This window comes from Crocodylus porosus, unplaced genomic scaffold, assembly GCF_001723895.1.
Source record: "Crocodylus porosus isolate Cpor-Errol unplaced genomic scaffold, CroPor_comp1, whole genome shotgun sequence".
In the NCBI taxonomy this organism is placed as follows: domain Eukaryota; kingdom Metazoa; phylum Chordata; order Crocodylia; family Crocodylidae; genus Crocodylus; species Crocodylus porosus.
This window is the reverse complement of record NW_017728912.1, coordinates 24,390,313-24,400,032: the sequence shown is the minus strand read 5'-3', so window position 1 is coordinate 24,400,032 and position 9,720 is coordinate 24,390,313. Positions and strand designations below refer to the sequence as shown.

The 9,720-nt window shown below is 47.2% G+C and overlaps 1 protein-coding gene across 3 annotated transcripts in view; it reads right to left on the bottom strand.

Moving 5' to 3' along the window:
* CENPC (centromere protein C) overlaps nt 1-8,339 on the bottom strand; it is a 70,202-nt gene extending 61,863 nt beyond the window's left edge. For 2 of the 3 annotated variants that reach the window (XM_019534203.1, XM_019534205.1), the window contains exons 1-3: nt 8,302-8,339; nt 6,880-6,926; nt 439-503 (exon numbers count right to left, since the gene is read on the bottom strand). In XM_019534203.1, coding sequence (XP_019389748.1) covers nt 439-503; nt 6,880-6,926; nt 8,302-8,316 — 127 coding nt within the window. In that variant the 5' untranslated portion in view covers nt 8,317-8,339. The remainder of the gene's footprint in view (nt 1-438; nt 504-6,879; nt 6,927-8,301) is intronic. The other variant, XM_019534204.1, reaches the window with a different exon arrangement.
* Between the last annotated feature and the right edge of the window lie 1,381 nt (nt 8,340-9,720).

Here is a 9,720-nt window from a genome sequence, read left to right as displayed (position 1 = left end):
AAACAAAAGCTGCAGAAAAGAGTTTGCTATACTGTAATAGTTACAAATTACTGTATTAAACTTAAGAGTAGAGCTGCATTAAATAAAGCATAAGAGAACAATTTGTGCAGTTTTCAGACGCTTTAAACGAGTGAATCCCAACCAGACCCTGCGGTGCCTTAAGATCCTTTCAAGCCAAAAAGCAAGTGAAAACAAAGAGCTGGCATTTTCCTCAAACGCCTGAAGTCTATCAAGGGGTGTGCCTCAAGCTGAAAAAGGTTGAAAACCATGCTTGAAACAAGTCATTGTGTTGTCTGCGCTATGTAGACACAGTGCCAGAAAAAACCCCCAAATAATCATACAACTACTCATTTCATTAGGTGCAACTGGTGAGAGGGTTATAATTTATTCTTCAAATAACAACTCAAAGAGACCGAAAGACAAGAGTTAGGGGCTTACTTTCAAAACGATCTTGTATAATTTTCAGTACATTTTGGCCTGGGAGAATGTCGATCTGTTGCTTACTACAAGAAAGAACAAAGAAAAAATGCATTTAAAGAACTGCATTAACTAAAGGTATTCAATATCTGTATCCAGCATGTACCACACACCACTACAATTAGTAGTTGTTATGGTTGTTATTATTATAGTATAATGCTATATCTCTATTAGTGTTATTTACAAGTAAGATGACTGTTTTATATGTAATATATTTATATAAGCTACTAGCAAATTAGCCATCATGACTGGTGGGGGGAGCAGGTGAGCGGGGATGGGGCACTGCCACCCAGCACCCCGCAGTGCTGCTGCTCTGCCTCTGGCCCCATGCACACCCACTCACCGCATCTGGCTCCATGTGGCCCTGTCCCATGTCTGGCCCTGTGTGTCCCTCCCACCCCAAGCCACTGCTGGCTCTCAGGAATGGGGGGGGAGGGTGGGGAGTGGGGGGAATCTTGCATGCAGCAGTAGCCAGTGGCACCCAGCATGCCCCCCCTCCCTACCACCTGTTGTCAAGGCTGGGCAGCAAGGACAGCAGTGGCAGCAGGGGGGGGAGGAGAGGGGGGTGCAGTGGTGGTGGGCGCTGCCACCAGACACTCCCCCTTCCCATTCCCTCTCCCACTCCCCTCCCTGCCGGCTGCTGTTGGTGGGAGGGCCTGCAGAGGCTCCCTCACCCCCTCTGTCTGTAATGTTCCAAGCCCTCATAGCCAATCAGCATGTTCCCTCTCAGCAGAGCATGCACAGTTGGCTCAGTGCATTACAGACAGACAGACTAAGGCTTTTATTATATCAGAATTATGTATTACTGCTGTTGCATGATATTTTATATCATCATCACTGTTTCCACACAATACGTTCCATTGATTCACACTGTGCATAAGTGGTAGTTTTCTAGAATGGTATAATTCAGGGACGAGCAAAATACAACCAGTGAACCAGACTCCCATTTTGTCTGTCCATCTCCCATTTCACAGTAGCCCCCGCAATGGCAGCTCCTTCTGGCTGCCAGTACCAAATCCACTGCAACTGCCAAACATCCCAGCCCGCCTACCCCATACCTACAATCAGAGGGGCAGGACCCAGGCAAGCCAGGTGTGCAGCCAGGCAGCTGGGATGGGACCACAGCCAAAAGCAAGACAGGTGCGCAGAGCTGGGTAGACCTCAGGATCTTGGGGCAGTGACAGCGCGGGGCTTGGGCCAGAGCCAAGCCACGATCCACTGCCAACACACCCCTGAAACAAACACGGGTTCCATAGGCAGGGGCAAGCAGGGAATGCATCGCGGCTCTGCTCTGGCCCCATGCTGTCATCATCACCCCAAGATCCCAGGGTCTGCATGGAGACCAGCCAGGAACCACCTGGGCAACTGTCCAAGAAGCCGTGCATCAGGCCCAGGCTTCCTGGACCTGCAGCCAGTGCCAAATCATTTCAGGTGATGACCTCTTACAGAGCAGTTGTTGACCAACATTGTGTCTGAGCCACCCCCTCACTCCTGAACTACTCATTCCCATGGTTTGTAGGACCCACGGATGTGTAAAAAAGCTAGTGCAACCCCTGTGTAAGATTATTTATGTGACTGAACAACTGGTATTTCAGCTCAGCAGCCTATGTATTTATTATTTTTTCTTCAGCATTTATACTACAAGAGCACCTACAAAGCCAGGTTTGTGTGGTGCTAGAAACCTTTGGCCTCGTTTTCTAGATGCCCAGACCTGGGTACTAGAGCCTAATTTCCAGTCAAGTTGGACACCATGGCTTGGTACAGACATTTAAAGAACCCGAGGCAGAATCCATCTAAGTTACGCAGCTTTGCGTAAGCGATGTTGTTTAAATCAGTAGCAACCAGAACACACATTTGCCCTTTTGGTGGGAGGCACAAATCTTAGACTGGGTTCTGCCATTTTTAAACCAGTCTACACGTGCTAAACTTCTGTGCTATTACAAGTATAGACTGGTTTCCGATCACTTATACCAGTAAAAGTGTAACGTCTGTAGCTGGCCCTTGTGCTCACAACTGAGGTTAGAAAGAGCTGCACTTACAGGCTTGTAGTGAGTCCTTTATTCTGGCCACTGTAAACAGAAGAGTTAGCTGCGTATTTTCAACATCTGTCCAAGACCTGCATTTCATCTTCATTGTGCTGGCTGTACCTACTTTACAACTAGACACTCTTTATGGACAGGACTATTTTTAATATCACAGCATGTAGCTCAGCACATCTACTCTGTCCATAAACATCACCAAATCATCAGCTCTACCTATCAAATCTTACCAGCTCGTCATTGGCATCACTTGCAGATTCTTGCCCAGCATTCAAATAAACCCTGAGTGGGTTCCACAGGCAGGGGCATGCAGGGAGCGCATCACAGTTCTGCCCTGGCCCTGCACTGTCACCGCCCCAAGATCCTAGGGTCTCCATGTGTTACACAAATTGCCAATTGCTCAAATCACGAGCGAGATTTTATAAGGGAGGATAAGGCAAGGTGCCGCATTTAATGATTAAGTGCTTAATACATACGCGCGCACACACCACCTTCATACCCAAATTTCTGTTCTGCACTGGTCTACATTACCAGTCTTATCAGTACTTGGATCAACATAGAGCCCAGCCAAGTTAATCACAAGTAGGAGCCCAGCTCCTGCTAGCTCATCTCATCAGATAAACGGATGCTCCAGGATGACATGCAGAACAAGACCCAAAATTAGTGTGTCTCACCCCATCTTTTATGGCCTTGTCAATTCACCCAATCCTCTGGGCTTTTGCTGTGTTATCATTTCCTGAAAGGCCAATTGTTGTTGTTCCCTCACTGTTCTGGGGCAGATTCTTCTTGTTTTTGTCTTTTATCTGTCTGCATTCTTCAGCCAGTTGCCAGCTGATGTTTTCCTTTTCCACAAATGCACTCTCACCCATACAGCACACAAAGGTTGAGCACTTACATCAAGCTTGCAGAGCCTTACAAAATTAAGTTCCTTAAGGCAATGCAAAACTCAAGAAAATACATAAGATTAAGAGCAACAGGCAAAAAGTCTATTTCTATAACCAGCCAGGAGCTGCATGGGCAGGTGTCCAGAGCCAGGGCCAGGATCTTGGAGCAGTGACATTGTGGGGTCAGGGCCGTGACTGAGCCGAGATCAACTGCCTGTACACCCCTGCCTGCAGGACTGGCACCTGTCACAGGGGCAGGTGAGCAACAGATCACAGCTCCACTCCGGCCCCAAGATCCATTGCCACTGCACTGCTGGGAAATGGAGTCCAGCTGCAGGTGGTATCAGTCATTTTGCCCACCCCAGTATAAACACAATGCCAGTCCCAATTTGTTACCTATTGATTACATTGCAGCAAATATTGGTTATCTGTACAAACCAAGTGCATAGTATTTTCCAGCCCCACTGTCTACTTCGTAACCCACCTCTACTCCCATTTCCAGCAAACTATCTTTAACTGTATATTTTGTACACTTTGTACCACCTCTAACCACACCAGACATATTGAAGAGGAAACAGCTCTCAAAGGGCTGCTATTACAAGCCTCAGAAATAATGGGAATAATTCAGGATTGGGGTACTTATACCAGAGCACCAACAGAACTATATACATAATAAGCATAGTTTACATTAAGTTTGATTAAGTGCATGTTCCAGGTAAATGAATAATCTTTTTCAGTCCCAAGGCTATGCACTTAAATTAAGTACACGACACTGTAATTTTCACCTTTTACTTACTATGCTTTGTCATCTGCATGGAGATGAGATTTTGTTGAAAATTCAAAAGAAAATCATCCATATATTATTGAGTATAAGAGAAGTAAAGAAATTTCTATAAAAGTTGTTCATTTTTGTTTATACTTTACAGATAAAATAGCTTGTGGTAAAAAGGTGAACTCTGGCATGATAACAATCCTCACTGGATAATGCCAAGAGCAACGGTTCCCAAACCCATCTTGCAGTTTCAAGCAACTGTGTGCCTAATTAATTTTGGATACATCTACATTGGATACCCAAGCCTACCTTGGGTACCAGGAACAACCTAGACATAACAAAATGAAACAATCTAATTTACCTTTCCTAGCAAAATAAATTATCACCTCATGCAAAACTCAGACTAAACTACTTCTGGTAGCCAAGACAGCTTATGCACATTTACATCTGCTATCTAGCAAAAACACACAGATTGATGCTTAGCAGAACAAAATAGAATGTATTTCTGAAAATTGGTAAGAATGCCCAGACGTGAAGAAATGGTTCCTGCACAATTTACAAGCAAATATGAAGGAGCTGAATAACATGCCTACAAAGCTTCCAATGAGCAAGGGGACTGAGGGAGAGCTCCTGCATGCCGTAAAGGTTTACAATAGCCAAAGGACACCTGAAAAACCTGTAAGGTGCTCTAATCTGTGGAAAACCTTTGGCAGACAAAAGAGCATCGTCTCTTTACTGCAGCAAGAGAGACAGCACATCTCTCCACTGCCTAGACAGACAATTCCAATTATGGAGCTAATGACCCTGTGGTTTAAAAAGAATACTAACTAGTACAGGTATTTAAAAGTTGAAAAGCCAAAATTTAGAGTATAAGAATAATCCTACAGCACAGTTCTACTCACTGACATTCACAGTTAAGAACCTTAAACTAAAACTTTTCTTCCTTTTCGGTAGGTTGACTATTGTTCACAAATCCAGGTAAACCCCTGCATTTGTAAGGGAGGAGTCACCTGAGGCAGCAACAACTAACTAAACATGATGAACCACAGTAAAAGCAGGAGAGAATGGGAAAAGGAGTGTATTTTACTTCCTATTTCCATCTGACCCATGCATGCTGAGTTCAGCTTCAAGACAGACCATTCCTTTCTTTCCTTCCTTCCTCTTCCTCCTCCCCTCCCCCCCCAACCCACAAGAAAGAAAGCAGCAGGTGTTGACAGAAACAACTTTCCGGAATGGGAGGGGCACAAGGGGAGATGAAAAAGTACAAACTGGAAAGCCTGTTACTCTGGGCCAGGGCTGTCTAAGCTTCCAGCAACCATACCAGCAGGGACCACACATCACAGAAGCCACAGCACTGCCCACAGTTCCCCAAAGTACAAGCTCCCAGTCACTGTGTGGGTGGCCAGGACGAGCCTGCGAGCTGTATATTACCCACTTGAACAGCTCTACTGTAGACCCTAGCACAGACTAAGGAATAAAGAAACCTTCATCATCTTGCAAAAATGGCAACAATGCTACCTTACTCTTTAGTTACAGCAGATTTGTTACTGAACTGAGCATTGATTTCCCAGCAACAAAACTTCATGTAGCCCTCACCCACATCTTTCCAACAGATGCAATACATATTCCAAGATCCTGGGAGCAAGGGAGAGACTATCAGCAGGACCCTTGAGTCATGGTTAGTGCAGAGAAGATACTGGCAGCTAACCAGCAAATGTAAGTTTAGGGTTGCTTGTACAACTTGGCAATCCTTTCTTGAGTAACTAATGCAATCACTCTTCAATTGTTATTATCTGATATTTTATTTAATTAACCCATTATTGTTATACAGTCTATACACTAAACAGTAGAAGCAGCAGCAACATAACATCAAGCAGTTGCTTTGTTAACTGCCAAAGAATGTCACTGGGGGAAAAAAGGTTTTAAAATGTTGGGTGGGATTTTTCTGTTAAAGAGTTTAAATGGGCAGATTTAAGACTTTTTAAAGGGGACTGGGGAGGGGTGGAAAGTACAAAAGATACAACTAGCATTATAGGGATGGATGAAACCCCGCCCCCATCTCTTAGTGCCTCACTCTGCTTCCCATCTCCCGTCACCCAGCCCTCCCAGGGTGGGCAGACCACACCGAATCAGCAGCAGCCAGGTAAGACTCTACCCATATCTCAGGACCCCTTCCCCTACAGAACTCAGCAGCACCTCCCACCCCATCCAGCACAGAAAAAGGAGACCTGCCTGCCAACACCACTGTCCCAGGCCAAGCCCAGCCTCTTACACAGCTGCTGCTCCCTGCTGCTCCCCACAGCTCCCAGTTGGGATGCAGCAGGAATAGCCCTTGGACTCCCCTTGTCCCCATTATAGAAACTGCAGCAGCAGCAGGCACATCCCCTCTTCCTACACCTGCTCTCTCCCTTGGAGCTTGAGCTATGCCTCACCACAATCCCTCCCAGTCTGAGCTATATTCCCACCCAGATTCCGCAGGGTCTCAGGCACTCAGTGCCGCAGGAAACCAGAGCCACCAGCATGTGAACTGTACAGTAGATACAGGGTGCAGCTGCACCACAGAAACCCTCCCCAGATCTGACCTCATTATGCACCGTATGCCATAACCAATTTAAAGAGTTACAGTTAGAAGCTGTTATATTAACCAAAGTTACTCTCCAAAACATTCAGTTCCTAAACACTAAAATTTTAAATCTAAAAACATTACCTTTCTCCATTGCAGAATCTTGCTCTGTAATCTTTTTTTAAATGATTCTGTTAAAAAAAAAAATAGGGAGACTGTTTTACCAAACACATCACCATTTGAAAAGAAAAAGAAAACTTAGACTTCTGTATCCTGTGTATATCAGTCCATAAGATTTCCAGGCTCATCTGAAACAGATAGAACTCTCCTAGCTCAGTATTTCTGCGGTACTAGTAGGTGTGCCCATCTGCACAATCATATCCAGTAAGCCAGCTTTCCTCTAGAACAGGGGTGTCAAGCATCCAGCAACTAGACAGGTAACAAAATGAATACAGACAAAGGAGGGTTGAGGCTTACAATAACTAAAGATCATGTCAAAGAGCTTTTCATAAATTTAAATTAACTTACTAACAAAATTCCTCCCAAGCTGCTGAAGAAACTGTCTCAGAGAAATCTCAGCCCTGTCATAAATAATGTTTGCAAAGACATGGAAGACAGGCAAGATCCCAGAAGGCTGGAAAAGGACAAAGCGTCAAGTTTTTGTGACAGCCTTCAAATCACAAAGAATCTCAACGGGTCAGAAAACTGGACGGAAGCTCTCAAGAGGACATTCAGCACAGACAAGTGCAAGGTGCAATGCCTTGGAGAGCAGTCAGAAGCATAACCAGTGTTGCCAGATCTTAAATATAAAGTTAGCATACTGGAAGCTCAGTTTTCGTATTTAGTGAAAAACTATCGTGCACCAAAAGAATATCCAAATAAGTATGAAATGATTATTCAAATTCATCTTATTTTTTCCTTTATATTACCCACTCTAAGTCACCAGTGAGTGAGAAATGGGTCATCAAAGGTGAAGCATTTCTGTATTTTGAGGCAAGCCATCATAAGAAACAGCTGACAGCAAACCCAAAAGTCAGTTAAGGTCCCTGAGAGTGACTGGGGTTTTGCACCGGCTGCATCAACGAGCTGCCTCACCAATAACTGTACATTGTGAACACTTTTCCTCATTGATCAGACAAGGTTTGAAACTATCGTACAAATACGATCATTGTCGTACACCTGGCAACACGGAGCACAATTAAAGAGGGGCTGGAACAGCAGCATAGAGGGGACAGAGGGTGCGGGGCCCCAGCAGGCTCAGTAGGAGTCAGACGCAGCAAGGCAGAAGGCAAAGGCGGCTGGGAGGGCGGAGTCACGGAAGCACGAGGGGCAAGAGCGGGCCGACAAGGGGGAGCAGGGCGGCGCTTCAGGGCCTTAACCCAAGCAGGCGCATCGCGCAAGGGCCAACGGAGCCGCCCTCGAGCAACTGCAGTCACGGCCCCCGAGCACAACGTTCCACTGCCCCTCAGAGGCGCGAGAGCCCGCAAGCCCCACCCCCCACCGTAGTCCACGCCGGTTGAAATGGGGCACCACCTCAGGGTCCTCCGCCCCGGCTCCCGCTCTCACCAGTGCCTCTGCCATGTCGCCGACAGCCCAACCACCGCGCCCCGCCGCTTGTTCGAAAACCCAGCGCTTTCCCTCTGCGCATGCGCCCCTCCGCCAGGGGACTGTGCGCGGAAGCCTATTGGCTGAGCGCGGGGACGGAGTGGCCTGTCACCAGAGCCGTTTCCCTAGCTGCCCGCCAGGGTAGAAAGGAGGAGGGTGCGCATGCGCGGAATTGTCTCTCTTCCACCCCTCCCCCTGACTGAGGGGAGGAAGGAAGAGTCGCGTATTGTCTGTGGAGCTAGGCGGGGTTTGGCCTGAGGGGCTCTTGGGCTCCCGCTGCAGAGATGTGCACCCCATGTTCTTTTGCACGCCTGCCTGCTCGCACCCACCCTACCCCCCCTTGCACTCCTGAGCCCTCACACCAGCCCTTCGCACCTCCTTGGCCTGCTCATGCCCATGCCCAAATACTCAACACAGGGTTCCTCTGTGAAATGAACATGCAGTCCTCCCTCCCCCCACGGGCATTCTTGCACCACACAGCCCTCTCCTCTAGAGCCAAGTGCCCCCTGCTCCTGCCCATTCACACGCTGCCCTCTGGCATGCTTGCCCCCATGGCTGGGGGCTCAGGCAGTTTTGAGGGCAGACCAGTTCTGTTTGTTCCTGCCAATTGCCTCATGCTCCCACGTGAGTCCCTTGTGTGTGCTTGTCTGCCCACATCTGTGTTGCGTTGTGTATCACTGCCCAAGCACTGGGCTGCTGAGTCATGATCATGCATCTATCAGGCCTTTGCTTTGAAGATATGCCAAAGGGAAACTGGCAGGAAGCCGCAAGTTAGGCCCAAGCTTCCTGGACGTACAGCCAGTGCCAGATCATTTCAGTGATGGCCTCTTAGAGAGCAGTTGTTGACCAGCATTGTGTCTGAGCCACCCCCTCACTCCTAAACTAATCATTCCCATGGTTTGTAGGACCCACAGATGGGTAAACAAGCAAAAAAGCTAGTGCACCCCCCTGTGTAAGATTCTTACTTGTGTGATTGAACAACTAGTATTTCAGCTCAGCAACCTATGTTTTTTTTTAATTGTTTTGTTCAGCATTTTTATTAGTAGATGTTTTGGACGGGGAATCCAGAAAAAAGATGACAAAGCTGATATGGAAATATAAAATGCCCGAGCGAGCGACTAACAATAGAGGGATGGGGGAGAGGAGGGGAATGTGACTGGGTTACAGGCGATACAATATTAGCCAACTAACCCCAGGGGGGGTGGGGGGATGTGGGAAGGGGAGGGAGGGGGTTCACGCTGAGAGAAAGGAGATAGATACATACAAATCCGTTACAATGGTCCATAGCGGTGGAGGAAGTGGCTCAATCGCGGGGGTCCTCTTCGGGTGGAGCAGGGTCGTCCGTGGCAGAAGAATCCTCTTGAAGTGAAGCGAAGCGGG